The following is a 24,691-nucleotide window of genomic DNA, read 5'->3' on the forward strand; positions in this document are numbered from 1 at the left end:
TCACATGCAGTTTCAATTGCTTATTCTTTCTCTCTGTTTGTGTGCTTGTGAACATTTTTAAAACCCTCAAAGATGTAAAAAAACTAACAAACCAAAACAACAACAAAAACATGCTTCGCTCCCAACTCCCACACCATCACAGGCCACCAACCATAGTTTGCTGGCCTGAAATTTAGCATAATGCTTTCAAGGTTCATCGATGTTACACATCAGTTAATACGCTCCAGTTTTTAATAAACAGTATTTCCTTGTGCAGTCACATGGCATTTTGTTTGGATGGTTTCCGGTTTGGGCCTATGATTCATAATGCTGCAATGATTATTTGAGTTAAATGTTTGTGTGGATGCATGTTTTTCATTTCTCTTGAGGGCACACCTAGAAATGGACTTGCTGCAAAGAAAGGTAAGTATATGTTCAAAATTTTGAGAGACTACTGAACTGCTTGGCAAAGTAGTTGTACCATGTGATATTCCCACTAGTAGTGAGTAATCAGGGCTTGCTTTATGAGCTTGCAACCAGAGAAGACTCATAGGACCTGAGCTATGAAGGACACTACACTAGGGTTTAGGGTGACTTGGGTAACCCTATAGAAATTCTTAATAATTGAACTTTTGCAGTAGAACCTATGCTGGAGTCTGGGAGTCTAAACTCATGTGCAGTCATGCTTCCTGCTGCCTCCCAACCTCTCTTGGTGATGTCTCTGCTGTCTGTCTCCCACTTGGACTCCTAGTACCGTGGGCTCCACCAGGCCTCCTCTCCACCTCTGCCCAGAAAATGTAGCCACCGGTAGAGGCTTGGGAGAGATTGTGGGGTGGGATGGGATAGGGCCCGAGTTTCCTGCAGCTTCTCAGGCAGAGTGTATTGTTGATCTCGTCTAAAGACAAATCAGAGTTGAGTTTGCCAACTTTAGCATTCTATGCGGCAGCCAAAAGTTTTTCTGCAGCAAAAAGCAGAATCACTTGCAAAAATGCAAGCAGCTTCAAGCTCCTAGGGATGGCAAGCAATTTTTATGGAAATAAAAAGGATTAGCTTGACTCCTATTGATTGGACTAGGGCTTCTTCATCTCATGGTTGGCAGGTTTTGGGCAGGTGGGTTTTATTTTATATTGGGTCAAATGTAATGAACTAGGGGATTGATTGGCTATCTGGATCAGCTATCTTGGTGAGAAAGGACCTAACTCTCTTTAATTCCATGAAGGCTGAGAGAGGTGAGTTAGCTGCAGAAGAAAAGTTTGAAGCTGGCAGAGGTTGGTTAATAAGGTTTATGGAAGGAAGCTATCTCCACAACACAACTTAAACTTTTATTTCCATAACATGGTGTTTATGTTACACAGCTGAGTTTGAAACTGCAGCAAGGTATACAGTAGATCGAGCTGAGATAATTGATGAGGGTGGCTACCATAAACAACAGATTTTCAGTGTAGATGAAACAGCTTCCTTTTGGAAGAACATGCCATCTAGGACTTTCATAGCTAGAGAGAAGTGAGTGCCTTCTTTCAAAGCTTCAAAGAAGAGGCTTACTCAATTAGTAGGACTACTGCAGCTGGTGATTTTATGTTGAAGCCAGTGCTCATTTCCCATCCCCAAACTCCTAGGGCCCTTAAGAATTATTCTAAATAGACTCTGCTTGTCTGCTTTATTTTGAATAGCAAAGCCTGGATTACAGCATGTCTTTTTTACAAATGGTTTATTGAATATTTTAAGCCCAATGTTGAGACCTATTGATCAGGAAAAAAAAGATTCCTTTCAAAATATTACTGTACCTTGTCACCCAAGAGCTCTGGTGGAGATGTACAGTGAGATTAATATTGTTTTCATGCCTGCTCATACAACTGCTGCCTATGGATCAAGGAGTAATTTTGACTTTCCAGTCTTATTTTAAAAATACATTTTGTAGTCTATAGCTTCTATAGATAGCAATTCCTCTGATGGATCTGAGCAAAGTAAATTTAAAACCTTTTGTGAAGGATTCGCCATTCTAGATGCCATTAAACGAATTCTTGATTTATGGGAGAGCATCAAAATATTAACTTTAACAGGCGTGGAAGAAGTAGATTCCAACCCTCATGGATGACTTTGAAGAGTTCACAACTGCAGTGGAAGAAGTACCTGCAGATGTACTGGAAACAGCAAGAGAATCAGAATTAGGAGAGGAGTCTGAATACGTGACTGAATTGCGGCAATCCCATGATAAAATGTTAACTGATAGGGTTTGCTTCTTATGGATGAGTAAAGAAAGTGGTCTTGTTAGCCCTAAACTAATATCTATTTAACACCAATTTCAAGAGAGCATAAATTCAATCCACAGAGAAGATAGCATGGAGGTTTCTTGGGTTCAGCTGCTGTATAAATGATTTGTCATTGAATAGTTGTCTCAAGTCACCTAAAGTTTCTAGGTGAACTTTATATTTCAGTTTCATATATTTTTCAGAAAGCAACTGAAATAATTGTAGAGTTATATAATATATGAAAAGTGATGCCAAAGGCAGTTCATTTTTTGGTTAATTAATTTTTTCTCCACAGGAAAGGACATTTTATCTGACAACATAGTGAGGAAATTCATTAATATTTTTTATAACTGTTAGTTGATGACTCTTTTGATAGATGCTAGAATTGCAAAATTAACAAAAAAGACCCCTAAGAGGTATGTTATATTACCTCCATTTTGTAGCTGAGAAAAATGGAATCTCATGATTAGTAATTGGCTAATAGGCAAACAGCAACTGAAGGACAGAGTTTGTGCCTAAAGGCAGTTCCATGGATACTGAGCCTAAACTTTTCCAACTACAAATGTGAGATCATCCATAATATCTTCCAACTTCAATATTATTAAAATTAAAATTTTATTTTGATATAATTGTAGATTCATATGCCATTTAAGAAATAATTAAGAGAGTTCGCCTATATCCTTTTCTCAGTTTCCTCAATGATAACGTCTTGAAAAATGAGTGCAATATCATAACCTGGACATTGACATAATACCAACAAGTGGGCCTATTCAGATTTCCTCAGTTTTACTTGGAATCATTTGTGTGTGTGTGTATGTGTGTGTTTGTAGTACACAACTTTTTCACATGTGTTGTTTACTGTATCCTGCACCTTGTTCAAGATATGCAGCAGTTCCATAAGTATAAAGATCTGTTGTGCTGCCCTTTTATAAAAGTTCCCCCTTCCTTCTTATACAGGTTGCCCCCATCCTTAACCATTGGCAATCCACTAATGTGATCTTCATTTCTAAAATTTGTAATATTAAAAAATGTTATATAAATAAAATCATATACTAGGTAACCCTTCGGGATTGGTTTTTTCACACAGCATAAAATTCCCTGGACATCCATTCAGATTGTTTTGTCTATAAATAGCTCATTCATCTTTATTGCTGAGTAGTATTCCATGGTGTGAATGTACTACTGTTCAACTATTCTTCCATTGACAGACATCTGAGATGTTTTCAGTTTTGGGCAATTAGAAATAAAACAGTGAAAATCCATGATTGGCTTTTGTGTAATTGCAAATATACTTTTCTCTGGGATAAATGAGCAAGAGTACAATTGCTGGGTTATATAGTAATTGTATGTTTGTTTTACACAAAACTAACCAGCTGTTTTTCAGAGTATCTGTACATTTTATATTCCCATCAACAATGTATGAGTGATCCAATTTATTCACATCCTTGCCAGCATGTGGTGTTGTCATTTTTTATTTTATCCATGCTGACAAGTATGCAGTGATACATCATTGTGGCTTTAATTTGTATTTCTCTAATGGATAATTAAGTCCTCCTTTATCAGTCCTCCTTATATCCTCTTCAGAAAAATATCTGTTCATGTGTTTTTCCATTTGTAATTGGATTGTCTGCTGTGTTCACTCCTGATTTTTCAGAAATTTTTTAGATATTCTAGATAATGGTCCTTTGTCAGATATTTGATTTGCAGATATTTTCTCCAATCTATAGCTTATCTTCTCATCCTCTTCATCAGCTCTTATACAGAGCAAAACGTGTAATTTTGATAAGATCCAAAAACCCACGAGGATTGTTAATCTTATGTTCCTGTATTTTGGTTCTTTGTTTTACTCACTTCCCAAGTCAAGAACTTCGTAATTTAGTTAGTCTTCCAGGGTAGGTCTTCTAGCAAAAAAAAATTTTAGTTTTCTGTTAGCTGAGAATGTCTTCATTTCCCTTTCATTCCTGAAAGATAACTTCACCACATATAGAATTTATGATTGACAGTTCTTTGCTTTTGAAAATCTGCCATTTCTTTCTGCCCTCCCTCATTTCTGTTGAAAAATTGGCAGTTTGTGGAATTGCTGTCCCCTATAAGTAATGCATAGTATCTCTGGTTGCTTTCAAGATATATATTTTCTATAAATTCATAAGTTTAATTATGATGTACCTTGTTGTACATTTCTTTGGTTTTATCCTGTTTGGAGTTTGCTGAACTACCTGAATCTGTAAGTTTATGACTTTCAAAAAATTGATATATGAATGTTGAACCTTTTACTATTGTTTTACAGACTCTTCATTTTTTCCCATCTATATTCTCTCTGTTGTTTCAATTGGGTTAATTCTACTGATTAGTACTGATATTCACTGATTTTATCCTCTGTTATCTCCACTCCATTTTTGAGCCCATCTAGCATTATTTTAGATTTTACTTTATTTTAGTTTTGGGTGCATGGTCCAGGAATTGAACCCGGGTCTCCCACATTAGTATTATATTTAAATTTCTATTAATCTTTGCCAGTTCTATGTTTTTCAAGTCTATAAATTCTATTTTTTTGCTGACGTTTTCTATTTTTTCATTTGCTTCAAAAGAATTGTAATTGTTGAAATGTTTTATTATAAAGGCTATTTTACAATCTTTGTCAGGTAATTCTAACATTTGAGCCATCTTGGATCATATTTAATCTTGGATAATAATTATTATCTTTTCTCATTTGAGCTGTGATTTCCTATTATAACAGCTGATTTTGATTGTATCCTAAACATTTTGTTTATTTTGTCATTTTATTTATGTTAGGAGATTCTGAGTTCTATTTAAGTATTTTTGTTTTTAGCAGGCAGTCACTCTGTTTTGGTTTAGTACTCAAGTCCTGGCCTGTATTTGTGACTTTTAATTACAATGATAATTTAATTGTGATAATTTAATTGTAGTGGAGTTTTAATCTGGTTTAGTTTTAGTTGTCCTGTCACTGGGGTTACCACAGATGCTGATACTGTCTGAGTAGGTGTCAGGGGTTTCCAAGTCTTTGAAACTCTGTTTCTGTTGGTCGGAGAAGGATGTCTCAGGCTCATATGAACAGAGAGCCTTCCCTGGAAAGGCCTTTGTTGTGGAAGGAGCTCTCCTACCCCTAGGAGACAGAGAGTGCTTTCTTAACTGCACCTGTGTTGTGGCAGAAATTCTCTTGTGTATCCCAGCCACATGATGATGCTTGGTTAGTGTTCTAGTTTGCTAGCTGCTGGAATGCAACACACCAGAAATGGATTGGCTTTTAATAAAAGGGGATTTATTCTGTTAGCTCTTCAGAGGAAAGGCAGCTAACTTTCAACTGAGGTTCTTTCTTACGTGGGAAGGCACAGGATGGTCTCTGCTGGCATTCTCTCTAGGCCTCTGGGTTCCAACAACTTTCCCCAGGGTGATTCCTCTCTGCATCTCCAAAGGCCTGGGCTGAGCTACGAGTGCTGAGATGAGGAATGCCGAGTTGCTTGGCTGTGCTACATTGCGCTCTCTCATTTAAGCACCAGCCAATAAAGTCAAATGTCATTCATTGCAGCAGGCACACCTCCTAGCCGACTGCAGATGTGATCAGCAACATATGAGGTCCACTTGCCATTGGCTCATGTCCAAAAGCAACAGAACTAGGCATGTTCACCTGGCCAAATTGACAACTGAATCAATCTACCACAGTTAGTGAGAGCAATATTAGGCATAGCAGTTAAGGAGAGCATTACTTTTGATCAATTATTATTGGCAGACATCCTGATTGAGCTCCCTTGGAAGTAGAGACAGGGTCACCTGTTGTTGGCAGAACACCCATTTGATACCGTGGAGGAATGGCTGTATCTGGGCTGCCTGTTGTTGCAAGGTTGTGGTTCTGGAGATGTCAAGCTTGGGCTCTATTTTGTCGGATGGTGAAATTAAGATTCTCTAATACTATGCTGCTCTGAGAGCCTCTGGAATCACAAAACAATTTACCTTCCCCTTTACAATTTTAAAAAATCCTCTTAGACTTGTATTGTATTATTATATTTATACTTAGGGCAGAGGAGCAGAAATACCACCTTGTCCGAACCACAGGTCCAAAACCGACTTTTTTTTTTGTTAGAGAAGTTCTGGATTTACAGAACAAGAATGCATAAAATACAGGATTCCCAATACCAATCTTATTATTAACACCTTCAGTTGGTGTGGTACATTCATTATAAAATGAACTACATTTTAAAAACTGTAATATTAACTAAAGTCCTTGGCTTCATTTAGTGTTCAATGTTTATGTAGTGCAGGACTGTTTTAAAATTTTTAATTTTTATTCAGTTACCAGATATACAACCTAACATTTCCCCTTTTAACCATATTCAGGTATGCATTTCAGTGCTATTAATTACTTTCACAAAGTTGTTCTACCATACCCATCATCCATTACCAAAACATTTCCATTGGTTCAGAGAAGAACCCTGTATATTATTTTAAGCCTAATTTTCCATTCCTTATACCCACCACATCCCCTGGTGACCTATACTCTAAACTGCCCCTATGCATTTGTTCATTCTAATTATTTCATATCAGTGAGATCATAGAATATTTGCCCTTTGTGTCTAGTTTATTTCACTCAGCAGTATGTTTTTAAGGTTCATCCATGTTGTCACAGTATCTGAGCTACATTCAGTTTTACAGGTGAATGATGCTCTATTGTATGTAAATACCACATTTTGTTTATCCATTCATCAGCTGATGGACAATTGGGTTGCTTCCATCTTTTCTAATTATGAATAATGCTGCTATGAGCATTGGTATGAAAATATCTGTTCGGGTCCCAGCTTTCAGTTCTTTTGGGTATATACTTAGTAGTGGGATTGCTGAGTCATGTTAGTTCTAAACTTAGCTTTCTGAGGATCTGCTGAATTGTCTCCCACAGAAGCTGCACTATTTTACATTGCTACGAGCAATGAGTGTCCCTATTTCCTGTATCTTCTCCAACACTTGTCATTTTACATTTTATATTTACTAGCAACCTTTCTAATTGGTGTGAAATGTTATTTTGTGGTTTTGGTGTGCAGTTGCCTGATGGCTAGTGATGGTGGGCATCTTTTCATGTGTTTTCTGGTCATTTCTGGCCACTCAACTTCACAGAAATGTGTATTCAAGTCTTTTACCCATTTTTAAATGGGTTATTTGTGTTTTTGTTAAGTTGAATCTTTTTTTTTTTGGCATGGGCAGGCATCGGGAATCAAACCCAGGTCTCCAGCATGGCAGTCGAGAACTCTGCCACTGAGCCAACTTGGTCCGCCCTAAAGTTAAGTTGACTCTTAAGTTAAGTTTATATATATTGGATATCAGTCTTTTATCAAATATGTGATGTTCAAATATTTTCTCCCTCTTCCTTAGACTAACATTTTACTTTCATGAGGAAGTCCTTTGAGGCACAAAAGTGTCAGTTTTGGTGAGATCCCATTTAATATTTGTTTTCTATTGTTGCCTGTGCATTGGGTGTAAAGCTTAAGAAACCATGGCTTAACACAAGGTCCTGAAGTTGCCTCCCTACATTTTCATCTAGGTGTTTGTTAGTTCTGGGGCTTAAATTAAGGCCTTGGACCCATTTTGAGTTAATTTTTGTACATGTTGTGAGAAAGTCATGCTAGATATAAAATTCTTGGCTGGCAATTGTTTTCTTTTAGCACTTTTAAGTATTTCAACATATTACTTACTTGTCTCCATGGTTTCTGGATGAGAAATTGGCATTCACTTTAACTGGAACTCCTGTGTACAAAAACATTGCTTTTCTCTTGCAGCTTTCAGAACCCTCTCCTTGTCCTTTGCATTTGAAATTGTTATTCTTATCTTACAACATGTATTTTTTCATTGTTTTTATCCTGTATGGTGTTCTCTTGGCTTCTTAGATATGCATATTTACCTATTTCACTAAGTTTGAGAAGTTTCCTGTCATTATTTTTCTCACTATTCCTTCTGCTCCTTTCTGTTCCTTCTCCTTCTGAGACTACATAATGCATTTTTGGTATGACTGATGGTGGCCCTTAGTTGTCGTAGGCTATTTTTGGTTTTTCTAATTCTTTTTTCTTTCTATGCCTCAGTCTGACTCATTTCAATTGTCTTGTCTTTGAGTTCACTGATTCTTTTTTTTTTTTTTTTTTTAATGCCAGCTCTAATCTTCTCTTGAAACCATCTTTGGAATTTTTCATTTCAATTATTGTCTTCCATTCCAGTAATTCTGTTTTGTTCCTTTAAAAATGTCTATCTGTATTAAGATTCACATATTGTTCATTCATTGTTTTCCTGATATCCTTTAGTTTGTTCTCTGTATTTTCCTTCATCTCCTTGAGCATTTTAAAAATCATTTTTCAAAAGACTTTTTTTCAGTTTGTCCACGTTCTCAGCTTCATTGATGTTTTCTGTTTTTTTTATCCTCTTCGTTTGGTTGGCCATCATTTCCAATATTTTTGCCTTGTACTCTCATGGCACACTGTGTCTTTTAAAATTTTAAAATGTTAGCTCTGGGTTTCATTCCTTGAGATCTCTGTTTATTTTGTAACTTGATGGTGATGTGGCAGAGATTTTCCCTCTCTGGCATTTCCAGATAAAAAAATAATGGAATTAAATAGATTAAAAAGACACTAAATAGTATATGTAAAATATCTATAGTTCAATTGTTTGGCACTTGGAAGATAAGAATACTATGACTCATATATTTAAAGGATTAATGGTGATCTTTGGATAAGGATATAACAGGTTTTTCTAGAGTGAAACAGAACGCATGACAACAAAAAGATTATGGAGTACATTATTTTTTCCTGGAAAAATTATCTTCTTCTTCAAAATTTGTTGAAACATATTAACAATAAATTATGTTTTTTCATAAGTGTGATTTTTTTTCCCACAAGAATAATGTTCTTTAAGTCTGTTTTAAAAGTATCACATAAGGGTGCGAGGGTAGTTCAGTGGTAGAATTCTCGCCTGCCGTGTGGTAGACCTGGGGTCAATTCCCAGCCTGTGCACTTCCCAACAAACAAAGAAACCAACAAAAATGAACAAACAAACAAACAAATGAAAATTTCAACAAATGGTGCAACGGGATACTTACATGGAAAAAGGATGAAATGTGACCCCGCCATACAGCCTACAAAAAAAAAAAATTCACATATTAGGAGAAATGTAGTGACCAATGGTAATAATTTTATCATACCTAATTTTTTATATTTTAGGCATTCCAGGGGTGTAAAAGATTTTAGCACCTGTAGCTTGGATGACTTTAAATATTTTGTTTCACAACCTGATCTTGACTGTCTTAAGAATCAGCCTCTTGATCAGCCAGTTTACAGACAACAAAAAAGAGTATGTGGCAATGGATTGCTGGAACCTGGTGAACAGTGTGATTGTGGATCATTGCAGGTTAAGTAGACATTTGCTTCAAAATACTTTATATTATTTATATGTGTGTGACTATTTTGTCTTTTGCAAAAGTGTTTGAAAAATAAGCCCTTCTTCAGGGAAGATGGAAATGTTTAAATCTAAACGTGTTTGGTATTACAAGTGCAGTGCAGGGGGCTTTTAGGTAATATTTGCCTTCACATACTGCCCTCTGTATGTAGGGTTAAGCTCCAAACCTATAATTAGTGGCCATACAAAGTGTCCAAGGGGTTAAGAAATATGCCATTTACAGCAAGCAGTAACACAAACAAACAAGAACATCTAAAGACCAACGGATACCAAAGTGGATTATTTTCTGATGTAGGGAGAAAATTGTTTCTATTACCAGGTGATGCCAATTAAAAATATTTTAAGATGGCACTTACACTGTAGAAAATATTAAAATGAAGAACTAAGATACAACTAAAGCAAAGATGAAACATAATACAGGAGATAAATGAAAACAGAGTGAAGTGGTCATGTGAAAACTAAAGCTAGAAATGGTAAAAGGAGAGTTTACTCTTGAAAAATTGCTACTGGAAGAGCTAAGAAATTTTTAATTTATGGATTTCTAGCCTGTGAGTTCTCCCATACCCTCACAACTGTAGCAGAATAAAATGACTATGAAAAACCACAGTTTTTCTGTCTAAATGGACAGAGGAGAGAGTTCAGGGCTGAGAGCAACTTGGAATTTAAGGGGAAAACCCTGAAAGTGAGAGAACGTGCGGGAGCTGTTTCCTGTCCTGGTTTCTGTGACTCCCGCTTGGGGTCCGTCTCTTAGCGAACGGGGGGACTCGGGCAGTCCGGATCTGCTTTCGGTCCCGGGGGCTCGAAGGTATGGAGGGCGCACGATGCTCAAGGAAGAGTCGCGGGAACGAGCAGAGGTGCACATCAAACGTTTATTAGAGGAAGTGCAGTTGCTTATATAGAGTGAAGCGTTTAGGGGAGGGGTGAGCGAGAAGGGCTTAGAGCAATTTTTTGATTGGTTGGGACGAGTTTTATTGCCATAAATGGAAGGCTCAGGCGGGGGTTTTAGAGGAAGGGCTGGTCCTCACTTGAAGGACCAATGGGATGGTTAGAAATGTGCTGTAAATAGTTGCTAGGTAAAGAACTGGAGGAACGGGGACCGAAGTGATATCCGGCAATTCCTCCCTTTTTTATTTTAAAGGAGGGATAAGGTTAGAGGAGAGGTGGAGAAGAGAGGGCACGCTGCTAGGTATTGAGCGACCAGAGGACCAGGCGGGTAGCAGGCTTCCTTGGAGTCTCGCGAAGGGCAGTACCGACCCATACTCACAGACTTCCCCTGGGGACCCTCGCTGGCCGGGCGATTAGGTCCCAGGGTGGGCAACACTGGCTAACCAGACCTGAGCTTGGCGGCGCTCCTCCAGGCAGGCGGTACCCCTCATTAGCTGTAAGGTAGCAAGAGTGAGTAGTTGGGTTTTTTGCCTGTCGGCGGAAACACGCCGGGCTAAACACACAATTAGGATGAGTAAAATTAGAAGAAGGAGTAGAATACTATAGAAAATTAGGTTTGAAGGTTGAAAGAGTGAGGAGAATTTTGCTGCTAACTCGGAGAGAAGGGTGGTTGAGAGTACAGAATGAATGGTGAAATTGGGGAAAGAAGGGGCTATCGGGAGTGAGAAATAGAACACCAGGGGGGTTTTGGATGGTGGCCCAGAGCTCCACGGCTTGCCCTGTGGAGGCAAGGGAGAGCATGGCAACAAGGATTTGAATGAGGGTGGGGGAGACTTGGGGGAGAGTAGGATGGGCTCTCGCATAGAGGCGGAGAAGCTGTTTAGGTAATTCGGTGTCTTCTGGCGCCTTTTGCGGTGGTTTCCCGTCCAGGGACATCCGAGCAGCTTGGTGTGTCAGATTCCTCATTCTGCGACGGAATCGCCTGCTCGGCTGTTGTGGTGGGTTTGATGTTTTTTCCGGGGGTTGAGGCTGGTTATGGTGCATTTCCTGTAAAGAGATAAGCAAACTCACATTCTCGGGCGAGGAGGGAGGGTTGGCCCTCTCAGGTGTTGTTAAGTAGGTTACTGTGGTTGGCCCTCCCAGGTGTTGTTAAGTAGGTCATGCTAGCGGACTAGCGGACCTGGGTGAGCCTGTGCGAGGGTCCCCAGTGTTTGTGCAGGGGGGAATTGGGGGGGGGGGGGCTGCGTAGTGATGCTAGCCCCTGCTGCTGTAAGAATGTCTCGGCCCCATAGGATTTGATTGATTGTGGTTAGGAAGAGGGGCCTGAAGGTGCCCAATCGGCCTTCCCCATCTTCCCATTTTAGGGGAAGGGCGGAGCGCAAGGAGGGGCCGGAACCTGTGGCTCCGGAGACGGAGGGTTCCTCCTCCACTTTCCATTTTATTTTTAAAGAGGCTGATAGACATGATATTTCTGCACCAGAGTCGAGGGTGCACGTATACCAGCACTTGTCTATTTTAAGCGAGAGGGTAGGTTTGTTGGGTGTTATAGGGATTGTCCACATTATGGCTGGGGGCGTGATTTGAGCTTGTGCCTCTTGGGCATGGGGCTGAGGCGTGCCCCTTCTGGAGTTTAAATGCTGCTGTGTGGTAGATGAATGGCAGTCTCGGGTCCAGTGGTAGTCCTTATTACAGTGAGGGCAGGGTGTGGGAGGCTTGCGCTGGGGCCTGCTAGGGGGGAGGTCAACTGTTGGACAATCCCTTGCAAAGTGGCCGGTTTTGCCGCACTTGAAACAGCCTGAGGTGAGAGACATGGCGGTGGCGAGGGCTTGGGCCAGAGAGGAGGTAGGGGAGTCCACATTACTGCAAACTAGCACCCAGTCATGCAATCCCTTTTCTTTTATTGGGATGATCGCTTGTTTACAAGCGGGGTTTGCTCCCTCGAAAATGAGCTCTTTGGCGAGTGCTAGCTGGGCCTGCTCGCCTGCGACTTTTTGCTCGCAGGCTTCGGTAACCCGCGAGACGAAGGAGGCGAATTCTTCCTCCCGGCCTTGAGTGAGTTTAGCAAACTTCTCTGGCTTAGCGGATGAGCATGTGCGGAAGGCTCATAGCGTTACTCCTCTTAATTGGAGCCAGAAGCCCGGTGGGGCCTGCGCGTCTTGTGCTGGGAGGGTGAAGGGGCCTGTTCTGGTGAAAGCCTCAGCCGGGAAGTCAGTGCCGGAGGCGTGGTTAGAGATAATCTGTTTTTCCGCTTCTGAATGAAAATGAGCCCGCCAGTCAACGTATTGACCGGGGTTGAGGATGGCTCGTGCTAGGGAGATCCAATCAAAGGGAGTACAAAATTGCTGAGACAATTCTTCAAGGAGATGAGTAGCGTAAGGGCTGTTAAGGCTATCCTCCTTGACTGCCTTGCGAAGGCGTTTAACCTCGTCAGCATTAAATGGGTACCAAGGGAGGGGGCGTTGGGGAGAGGGTTGGATGTTCAGTGGGAAACAAGAGATAGGCTGCTGAGGCACGGGCAGTGCGTGGGTGAAGGGGTTGGTATGGCTAAGGGGTTTGGGGCAATGATTCCACCGAGAGTTGTGGGAGGGTTCCCAGGGGTTAGTAGGGTTTGCGGCCTGCGCGGATGGCGGCCAAGGGGATGGGTTTAGGGGGGGGGGCGGTAGTAGAAAATGGCGGATAGGGTGGGGCAGAGGCATGAAATGGCTGCCAGGGTTTTTCCCCAGTGAGGGCTGGGGGAGGGCACATCCTGTCTTTGTTTGTGGAAGAAGGAGGAAGTGGCTCGCTAGATGGCGGGAGGGAGGGGTAGAGGCAGTTCCTGTTTTTGTCTGAAGAAGAAGGAGGAAGTTCGCCATCTTGTTCAGCATCGAGGTTGCTTAATTTGGGGGGATCGAGTTCAAGTGCATTATTTAATTGCTGAAATAGGGACTCGGTGTCAGAATCCGAGTCATCGTGAGAGTTCTTTGGCCGAGTCGATGGTTGCTGAAATAGGGCCTCTTGTGGGGAGGTGCAGGATGGGGGCCGAGAGCCTTGAAGGCAAGATTGGATAGTAATTAAGGTGGGTAAGAGTCCGGGGGGAAAACGTTTATTCTCGTGCTCTATGGCGTGGGCAACCCGATCGATTATAGGTAGCGGGGTCCCACAGGTGGCATGTGATGAGCCACGGGTTAAACGGTAATAGAAGGTCCCAATAAACCTGGAACTGGTGGACAGAAGAGCCAGTAGATCATGTAGTGCTAGTATTGGGGTAAAGGCGATATTGGGATTATTTTAAGAAGGGAGGTTGCTGGGCTTATGTGGCGGGGCCCTTACCTTGCGAGCGAGGTGCCGGCGAGCGGGGCTGAAGAGAGGACGAGCGGCGGGGAGGTCCCTGTTCGGGCGCCACCTGCAGGAGCTGTTTCCTGTCCTGGTTTCTGTGACTCCCGCTTGGGGTCCGTCTCTTAGCGAACGGGGGAACTCGGGCAGTCCGGATCTGCTTTCGGTCCCGGGGGCTCGAAGGTGTGGAGGGCGCGTGATGCTCAAGGAAGAGTCGCGGGAACGAGTGGAGGTGCACATCGAACGTTTATTAGAGGAAGTGCAGTTGCTTATATAGAGTGAAGCGTTTAGGGGAGGGGTGAGCGAGAAGGGCTTAGAGCAATTTTTTGATTGGTTGGGACGGGTTTTATTGCCATAAATGGAAGGCTCAGGCGGGGGTTTTAGAGGAAGGGCTGGTCCTCACTTGAAGGACCAATGGGATGGTTAGAAATGTGCTGTAAATAGTTGCTAGGTAAAGAGCTGGAGGAATGGGGACCGAAGTGATATCCGGCAAGAACGCAGAAGGGGTGAGATCTAAAATCTGATAACTGTGCATGGGCCGTAAAGATCCCAGGCCACCAAAAAGGAATGTGACACTAAGATTAGTGTACATGTGAAACTTAGGGGTTCACCAAGCGACAGTTTGATGTTTTGTTAATTTTTGAAGAGAATATTCTCCAAGTCTGCATAACTCAGGCAGTAGAAATCTGAAACCTTGCTGATTTCAGATGACAGAATTCAGAGCCTGGGGCTAGAAGAGCAGCTGGAAATTAAAAAGGAATCCCCAGAAACAACAAAAGCCTAGAGATACCGAGCTCTGAAATCTAATTATAACCTTTACCTAAATATTCAGCAGAATGCCAAGTGATACCAAGGAACTAAGATTAAAAAAACTCCATAAAAACAGAAGTTACAAGCCATATAAGCAAAGCAGATATAGCTACTGCATATTACTGGTGAGATAAAGTTTGTAGTTGTTTTCAGGCAACATGACCCCTTAATAGAAAACAAAAAATAAACCTCAAGAAGGACCCAATGGGATAGTAACTAAATCATGTTACCTCAAATACAAAACATTTCACTAAGAATCGCTAGGCATTCAGAAAACAGAAAAGTGTGACCCATATTCAGAAAAATAAGCTGTTAAGTGAAATTGGCACTGAAAATTACAAGACGTTGTATTTAGCTGATAATACTTCAGCAGTTAAAGACTTAAAAGTAGCTATTTTGAACACATTTAAAGGATTAAAGGAAATTATACTAAAATCATTAAGGACAAATCATTTTATTAGTGAACAGTTAGGGGGAAATCAATGGAAAAATGTCAACTATAAAAAAGTATACATTGTAAGCCTAGACCTGAAAAGCACAATAACTGAAATGAAAAATTCACTGCATCTTTCAAGAGCAGATGAGTGATGTTAGAAGAAAGAATCAATGATCTTGACAATAAAGCAACTATACAGTCCATGGAACAGTGTGAAAACATTTGAAGAAAAAAAAAACAAAACTCAAAGACTGAAGGGAAGATTTCAAGTGGTCCTGGTGTAAGTGGATTCCAAAATAAGGAAAAGAGAAAGAACATGGCAGAACAAAACATTTGATAATTACAGTGATAACAACCTAAATGGGAAGAAAAGCATTAACTTATAGGTTGAAGATGCTTAGCAAACTGCAAAAAGATAAGCAAAAAGCACCCCTCCTACACATAGTACATAAAAATACCCAAAAGCCCAAGATAAAGAGGAAATCTTAATTGCAGCCTGACAAAAAGAAATTTTATACAAAAGGGAACTATAATGCAAAGTACAGCTGATTTATCATCACAGAAAGTGTAGATCAGGGCATATTGGCATTACAAATTACAAGTGCTAAAGGAGGAAAAACCAACAAACTAAAAATTTTATGCCCAGGGAAACTATCCCTCAAAAATGGAAGCAAATAAAGTCATTCTCAGATAAGTGAAAGCTGAAATTAACTGTCACCAGTATGTTTGCATGACAAGAAATTCTTAGATATTTTTTGAGATAAAGGGACAGGTGGTAGATGTCCAATTTAATCTGTAGAAAGAATTATAAGCAAAAGAAATGGTAAATGTGTAAGTATATATATATATAAATGACTATATGTGTGCTTTATTAGTTATTCAGGTTTTGGCTCTGTAGAGTATATTAATATTATTTGAATTACATGGAATGTATTGAAACAACACATTTCTTTTGCAAACTATTGAATGAGATGTTAATTTTTACAAATTGTATAAAGAATGGGATTGCTGAAACCATGACATTAAGAAAAGCTTTATACTTTGTAAAGAAGTCTTGTGTTGTGACTTTATTTGATGGTATCTGATCATACATGATTAAGTAACACTTAATATTTGTTTACAGTCTTGCACACATAAGAAATGCTGTGATCCTAAGACATGTAGATTTAAAGGTAATGCATTTTGTGGTTCTGGAGAATGCTGCACACAAGACTGCAAGGTAAGAGGCAGTCTGTATTTCCTAAAAGCTTAGCATTAACTTTAAATACTTATTTCAAGGCAATGGAAAATATAAGGGGAATATAGATAAGCTGGGCCTCTAGGACCTTTGAAAGTTAGAAGAAATTTAGCATAATTCTACAAAGAATAGTGATGACAGCCATGAAGAACTGGTCCTGTGATTAAAGAAACTATGGGTTGCAGAGATGATATTTAGATATTTGTTTGTAAAAGCAGCCATAGGAAAAGATAACATGGAAGCTGTTGGCCAAAGTCCAACTACTGAAGCTATCAGAGATGTCTTATTAGGGAAGTTAATTTGTTAAGTCATTTGCAATGAAATAAACTTTCTTCCATGTGTCCTTACAGTATTTTCATTAAAATCTACATTTTTCCCTAAATATGTGTGGTATGCTTTGATATTTTATGAATGGTTGCTGATTCCTGCTTTAAGGTTGGCATATAGAGAGACCAGAAGCTACACATGTAAGCATAGCAATAGATGGGCCACAAGTCATTTTTTACATTAATCTCTTAGATTCATTTTCTGAGCCTTTATCTCTGAGTTTCTAGCCTCTCTCACAAGCAATACTCCTTTATACAAGGTGAATTCAATCACTTAAATATCTATGCGGTTAAACAGTTAACAAGACAACTTTTTAGTATTTTTATCAAATGATGGAAGAAAAACAGATGGAAATATAGAGTCTAAAGAAAAAGAAAACTTAAGTTACCATTGATATATAATCTTTTCTTATGATCTTTCCCCCCTAGTTAAAAAAAGTTGGTGAAAAATGCAGGAAACCAATTGATGAAGAATGTGATTTTGCTGAATTTTGCGATGGGAAGGACTCATATTGTGTGCCTGACACTTACGCACGCAATGGACAGCCTTGTGATTCAGGGGATTCCTTCTGTTATGACGGACAGTGCCGGATGTTTAACAGACAGTGCAAAAAATTAGTCGGAGGAGGTAAAAGTCACAATTTTCTTCTTAGTTCTTAAATTCTGGTTGTTTCAACGTGTGTTATTCAAATCTATAGAATAAAAAAAGTAAACATAATTTGTTAATGACTATTTTAGTTCGTAAACTGCTGGAATGCAATATACCTGAAATGGAATGGATTTAAAAAAGGGAAGCTTATTAAGTTGCAAGTTTACTAGTTCTAAGGCTGTGAAAATGTCCAAAGGAAGGCAAAGCTATAAAAACTGTCCAAATTAAGGCACCCAGGGAAAGATATCTTGGTTCAAGAAGGCCGATGACATTCAGGGTTTCTCTCTCAGATGGAAAGGCACATAGTGACATCTGCTAACTTTCTCTCCAGGCTCCTTCAATGGCTTCCTTGGGGCTCTGTCCATTCTGTTGGCGCTGCTGGTTCTGGTGGCTCTAAAACTTTTTCCAGAATGGAAAAAGAGCTCTCTTAAAGGGCTCCAGTAAGCAACCCCACCTTGAGTGGGTAGAGATATATCTCCATGGAAACCAGATAATTAAAAGGTCCCAACCTGAACTGGGTGGGTCACATCACTGTGGAAACAATCAGAAAGATCCCACCCAGCAATACTGAATGAAGATTAAAGGATATGGGGGTATATGATGGCTTTAAAGCCTTCACAATGACTATAGAAGGTCTGCAGGTCATAGGAAAGTCCTCTAAGTAACGTTTAGACTAATGTGATTTTCAGCAATCTAAGGAGCAGATGAAATGGAGGTTTTCATGATCAGAATTTTGTTCTTCCTTTCTGTCAGAATCATTGGTTGCATCATCTGGTAAGATGATTTATATTTCTCTCAAGAAAATATAAAATTTCTTTCCATATCTATCTTTATTCAAAATAGGTAGATGAGGGCACTGCAAAGATAGCTCAGTGGTAAAATTCTTGCCTGACATGTGGGAGCTCCGGGTTTGATTCCCTGAGCCGGTACATGCCAAAAAAGAAAAGAAAAGAAAAGAAAACCTTCTAGAAAAAGAAAGAAAGAAAAATGAACAATAACGACAACAATAACAAAAAGTAGGTAGATGACCTCTTTCTATACTCTCCTGATTTGGAATTCTCAAGCAATCCCTATATAGCTCTTGGGTGAATTGGCGTCGAGGAAGCACAGAGCTTCAAAAGAAATGCTTCAGTATTGGAATGTAATATCTCATCACCCCAGCCATGATTTTTCAGGCAAGGGGAGAATACTGTATGGGAAAGACTGTATACTATTCAAAATGATCCAAAATGAATTTCTAAAAGACAGCTAAAATGTCTAAGATTAAGTAGCTGTGTAGACAATGAGTTCCCAATTTTATGCAATAGTAACATCTACATATGATGTTACTAACACAAACATCTAAAACAAATTCTATTAAACTCAAAGGTCACAGATGCCTTTATTTACCTCAAAATATCCTTCAAAAACCACCTTTGCTGAGTCTTCCAGATTAACATAAACTTTACTTTCTATAAATTCATTCATGTTAAAGTCATATCCTAGGGGTATTTATCCAACTATTCAGTGGTCATCAGAGACTTATAGCCTGTCTCTTAATCCAGAGCAACTCAACTTCAGCTAAATTAGTTGAAGGAAACTTAGGCCTTGGACTGGAATCACCTTTAAATTTTATGAGGTTTTACGCTGTATAATTCCTATTGCTCACTGAAAACCCTAAACATTTTTTCTGTTAGATGATTTAAGTGACTTAAAAATATTGTTGATCTATCCTTAGACAACTATTCAACAATCCAACTTTTTTACACTTCTCTGATGACTGTGCTTCCATTAGACTGGAAATTGTCTGTGGCCGGAGCCAAGCCTTGTGTCATTATCATAACAAAATCTTGACATAGTATTGTTTTTTGATAGATGTTGTCTTAAAATTGAAATAATTCAATACCAGCTTGTCTTTGCAATAATTATTCAGACTTCAGAGTGGACATTAATCCCTTGCAAAAGTCTAATCAGTTCAAATAGTTGAACATGTGGCCTTCTCTAGAGCAGGGTAATTCAACCACAGCACTACTGACATTTTAAACCCGATAATTCTTTATAGTGAGGTTGTCACGTGCATTATAGGATGTTTAGTAGCACACTGGGTTTCTACCCACCAGAAACCAGTAAGAGCCCCAGCCAAATTGTGACAACCAAAAATGGCTCCAGGAAATTTGCATTTGAGTTGTTAGAGGCCAAGGATACTAAAAACATTCTACAATGCACAGGAAAATCCTTCACACCTCACAACTAATAATTACCTACCTAGAATATTAATAATGCTGAGGTTGAAAAACCCGATATAATTCTAAGATTTGAACTCATGTTCCCTTAGATACTATGCAATTCAATTTAGCGACAAATCTCTAATAATGTATATAACTTTACAACCAATGAGACTTCAAATTTTCTAGAGCACAAAATCACCATATGACACCAAAACTGTAACTCCTTTTTATACTATGCCTAGAATAGGAAGTTTCTGCATCAGCACAAATAACACTGGATGGCAAGCAGTAGGGGCTAGACTTTTACAGAAATGATATGTTAAGTTACTTAGAAATAGGTGATACATTTCCATTATTTTGCAACAAAGGTCCTTTACTATAGATGTGTCCACTCTAAGTGCCTCTTTGATGCGGCGTGTCTTTTTTTGTCCAGACACCAACAATCTGGTAGCACACATGATTTGTATTAGATCTGTGGCATAAGATCTGATTGACTGTTGCCTACAAATTTTTTGTTTTTTTATCTTGGAAAGCTGAGAGAAAAAAATTAGCAGTGTTTGTATACACTAGTAATGAACAATCTGGGGTGGAAGTCCAGAAAAAAAATTCCATTTAGAATAATTACTAAAAGAATGAAACATCTAGGAACAAATCTAATGAAGAATGTCAAGAATATGTACACAGAAAACTACAAAACATTGTTAAAAAAAATCAAAGAACCAAATAAATGGATGGATACTCCACTCATGGATTGGAAGACTAATATTGTTAAGACATCAATTGGAATTAAAGCAATTACAGACTCGATAAAATCCCAATAAAAATTCTAACGGCCTTCTTTGCAGAAATGGAAAGGCCAATAATCAAATTTATGTGGAAGGGTAAGACTTCCTGAACAGCCAAAATCATTTTGAAAATGAAGACTGAAATTAGAGAACTGACATTCCTGATTTTAAAACTCATTATAAAGCTATAGTGGTCAAAACAGGATGGTACTGGCACAAGGAGACATATATAGGTATATAGCCAAGTGATTTTTGACAAGGCTGCCAAGTCCACTCAATAAAGAAAGAATAGCCTCTTCAACAGATGAAGTTGGGAGAACTGGCTATCCATATGCAAAAAGTGAAGAGAATGTGGGATCCTTACCTCATCTCAAATACAAAAATTGACTCAAAATGGATCAAAGACCTAAATAGAAGAACCAGGATCATAAATATATACTATAAGTAATTTATTTTTTGTATATATATATATGTCCTTTTATTTTTGTCAATAAAATCTACCATTGTAAAACAACAGATCCCTTTGAGTACTGAAACTACCTGAGTAGGGAAAATTTCTAACAATCCAAACCCTCCCACATAACTCATTTAAATCTTTACTTGAGATTTCTCAGTATCCTCTTAAACCTGAGTGTAGAGAAGACCTCAGACCTATTGTCACTAATCTAACAGAAAAGGGAAAAGCATGTCTTGAACAGTCCTGTAAATAGACCAAATGAATAAGGTCATTTAAAAATAATTACACCTGCTTTCCAGTAGTGTCCAAACCAAATTTTATATTTTCCTTGGTCCTGCTGAAGTTAAATTCTTGATTTTGATAGCTTTGTGTTCAGAGTTCTTTAATGTTTCAAAGATAGTCACTAATTTCTTTCAACTAAGCAAACCTATACTTGGAATATACTTGGACGTGAATATACCAAGGTTTTCCTGTGTCTCCATCATATTTCTCTCAAGTTTTGGACTCTTCCATTCCTACAGTTGTGTGAGACACCTTTATAAAGCTCATATTTATAAATCTGTCCTGTTGGTTCTGTATCTCTAGAGAACACTGACTAACATAGCTTGTCAAGAAAGTTTCCTTCTATTCTCATTTTTCTAAGTATTTTGATCAATAAAGAATGCTAGACTTGTCAAATGCATTTTCTGCATCATTTGAGATTATCATGTGGTTTTATCAATTCATTCTGTTAACGTAAAACCCTAATACTCTAATCTGAAACATAACCTAAATTCATTTAGAATTCTTGCTCAAGGAAAGGAAAAACAATAAGAGGGAAGTCAGCTTCTCACTGAATAAAGAAAAAAGAAAAATATATAAACTTGCTGAGTCATATTTGAACCTGAGGCAAAAGAAAAAATATGCACCCCTATAGTCCTTTATCAAAATATGCTTTTGTACTTTGGACCAAGTGGAAAAGTTAATAAAGGCTCTATAATAATAAGACCAAATGATTAAATATGTCTGCATGTTTAATATAAGGCCTTTACTTTTGCTTGACAGACGAAGTAACTTTGAAAGTGAAACTTCAGTATAATCAAAATATTTTAGATCAGAGGGATGGTGGACTCTGGTTTCTTCAACTTCTTTTTATTGAAAAAGTCAGGCTCAGAGAGGCCATGCGACTTGTTCTACACAGTGCTGTCTAGTGGAGAGTGGCTGGGAACAGATTTTTGACCCTGGCTGGTAATCCACTGGTTTGCACCTTTGCAGCCACCAGTCTGGAGTGGCTATAAAAAGACTATCTTAAGATGAACCTATCGAAAAAGTAATATGAAAAGAAACAAACTTCTTTGCAGATACCTTTTTTTCTTTTTAATTTATTTTCTCATCCTCTGCAACTGGGACGTGAAGATCCATTGGGTACAACACTATGATCAGGCAACTGACTCTTCTGGAGAATAAACAGAGACCAAACAATGGGAGGAGTCTATTTCCAGAAGTTAGAATGTATAGCATCATTCTCCTAAAGCCAGAAAGCCAACTTCCAGCTCACCAGCTATATAGACAGCTCACTGCAGGGCCTGTTAGATACTGAATTTCACCCCACCCTTGCATGATTAAACACCACAGGTGACTCTTGATGGAAGAGCCACTGACAATGCCAAGGCACCGATGACTTACTTCAAAGTTCAGATTGTTATGAGGTTCGGTTAACTTCAGATCACCTGAATTAATTCTAACTGAAAATTGCATATATATTTTTTCTTTGCTTACAAACGTGCCACTCTGATTCATAACTTCAGCCCTGGCAATCCAAGCAAAGGTCTGCAATGGCTGCATCTTCATCCTCTTTTACACTGGAGAGTATATTTATCAGACCCGTTGCACCCAGCCTGCCCCTGTTTTATTATATTTTGAACTTCCTGAGATCCGCTGGAAATTACCGGATTGGGTGGGGGATGATGTATTTTTTCATGAAAGCATTTTTTTGAAACTAACCTGGCAATTATCCTCTTCCGGAACCAGACATTTAAGCATGGAGGACTAAAATGATGCTTCCTTTAGATTGTGTTTTCACCTAGTGGCACAATTTTAGGAACAGCTGCTTGTAGTTCATTTGTGCATTGGGTTTTAAGTTACAAAGTGCAGTACACTGCATCGTTTAACCCATGAACAGAAACGCAAATATCCGCCTATCTTCAACACAGGTCTGCCCTTGGAATCAATTAGGAAAAGCGCTTCGGGAATTATAAAATGCAATGGATTAATAACTAAAGAGAACAATTACATAAAATGCCAACATGAATGACTTTCGTCCGGTGATTCCTGTGGCTCCATGAGGAAAAAACAAAACAACAACAAAACCTCACCAAAATAAAATAGAAATAAACCAAAAGCAATCATCAACTTTCATATGACCGTGCCAGGCAAGAATGCATTTTGATATCTCACAATGTCGGTCAAGAGCATTCACACAGTGGTTCATCGAAATGACCAGCGGATGGCAGTGTCTAAAATGCCCCAAATCTTAACTTCCTATCACTGCCTTTATTAAATTGTATTTTTTTTTTTCACATGGGCAGGCGCCAGGAATCGAACCCAGGTCCTCTGGCATGGCAGGCAGGCATTCTTGCCTGCTGAGCCACCGTGGCCCACCCTAGATTGTGTTTTTAAGTTAGGTGCAAGCAGGAATAGAAAATATGCTGCTGCTGAATATGCCTAAATCCCTTAGGTTTCTGGGAGAATTTGGTGACGCAACTACCCTTGAACAGACACTACCCTCAGAAGCAGCAGGGCCTCAGAAGTCTTTAAAAGTTGAGCCCAGAGACTGAGAAAAACCCTAGAATGAGCTGAGAATTAACATCAAGGGATTGAGAGAATCTTCTCGACCAAAGGGGGAAGAGTAAAATGAGACTAAGTGTCAATGGCTGAGAGATTCCAAACAGAGTCGAGAGGTTATCCTGGAGGTTATTCTTATGCATTAAGTAGATATCACCTTGTTGTTCAAGATGTAGTGGAGCGGCTGGAGGAAACTGCCTGAAAATGTAGAGCTGTGTTCCAGTAGCCATGTTTCTTGATGATTGAACAATGATACAGCTTTCACAATGAGACTCTGTGAATGTGAAAACTTTGTGTCTGATGCTCCTTTTAGCTACTATATCAACAGAAGAGTAGAACATATGGAATAAAAATAAATAACAGGGGGGAACAAATGTTAAAATAAATTTAGTTTGAAATGCTAGTGGTAAATGAAAGCGAGGGTTAAGGGATATGGTATGTATAATCTTTTTTTTTCCTCTATTATCGTTTTATTTCTTTTTCTGTTGTCTTTTTATTTCTTTTTCTAAATTGATGCAAATGTTCTAAGAAATGATGAATATGCAACTATGTGATGATATTAAGAATTACTGATTTATGTGTAGAATGGAATGATATCTTAATGCTTTGTTTGTTAATTTTTTTTTTTAATTAATAAAAAAAAGCTAAAAAAAAAAAAAGTTGAGCCCAGAAAACTCCCTGGGTTTTTCAGGTTGCGGGAGATTTCAGGAGCTCTCTGGGTACATTCGGGGTTCGCTGCTTTCAGTCCTGGGCTAGGAGACAACTTTGGCTGCGCTAGGCTGGGGATGCTGCAAAGCCTGCGCAGCTTCCTGGCTCTTACGAGGAGCTGCTGAGTGGAAAGAGCAGTTGCACAGTAATGTACGGTCATAAAAGAAACGACGGTCCCTGTCCATATTTTTAAATTTAGTATTTTGTTCATCGTGGATGTTTCCTGCATTAATTTTGACTTTTAAAAATATTGCACTAAATTATTTATTTTGACTATTAAGTGGTCACTGTCTCCACCTTCCCACCACCAAACAATTTGGGTGTGAGGGTGGGAAGTTTAAATTAATCAAGGCAGGGTTTTGATTGGAGCAAAGCAAAGAGA

General features: G+C 39.0%; 1 protein-coding gene across 2 annotated transcripts in view; it reads left to right on the forward strand.

The window, feature by feature from the left end:
- LOC143677057 (disintegrin and metalloproteinase domain-containing protein 5-like) overlaps positions 1–24,691 on the forward strand; it is a 96,875-nt gene that overhangs the window by 37,660 nt on the left and 34,524 nt on the right. For both annotated transcript variants that reach the window (XM_077152552.1, XM_077152553.1), the window contains exons 12-14: positions 9,440–9,626; positions 16,241–16,336; positions 17,110–17,308. In XM_077152552.1, the coding sequence (XP_077008667.1) occupies positions 9,440–9,626; positions 16,241–16,336; positions 17,110–17,308 (482 nt within the window). The remainder of the gene's footprint in view (positions 1–9,439; positions 9,627–16,240; positions 16,337–17,109; positions 17,309–24,691) is intronic.

Source organism: Tamandua tetradactyla, chromosome 3 (genome assembly GCF_023851605.1).
Source record: "Tamandua tetradactyla isolate mTamTet1 chromosome 3, mTamTet1.pri, whole genome shotgun sequence".
NCBI classification, from domain to species: Eukaryota; Metazoa; Chordata; class Mammalia; order Pilosa; family Myrmecophagidae; genus Tamandua; species Tamandua tetradactyla.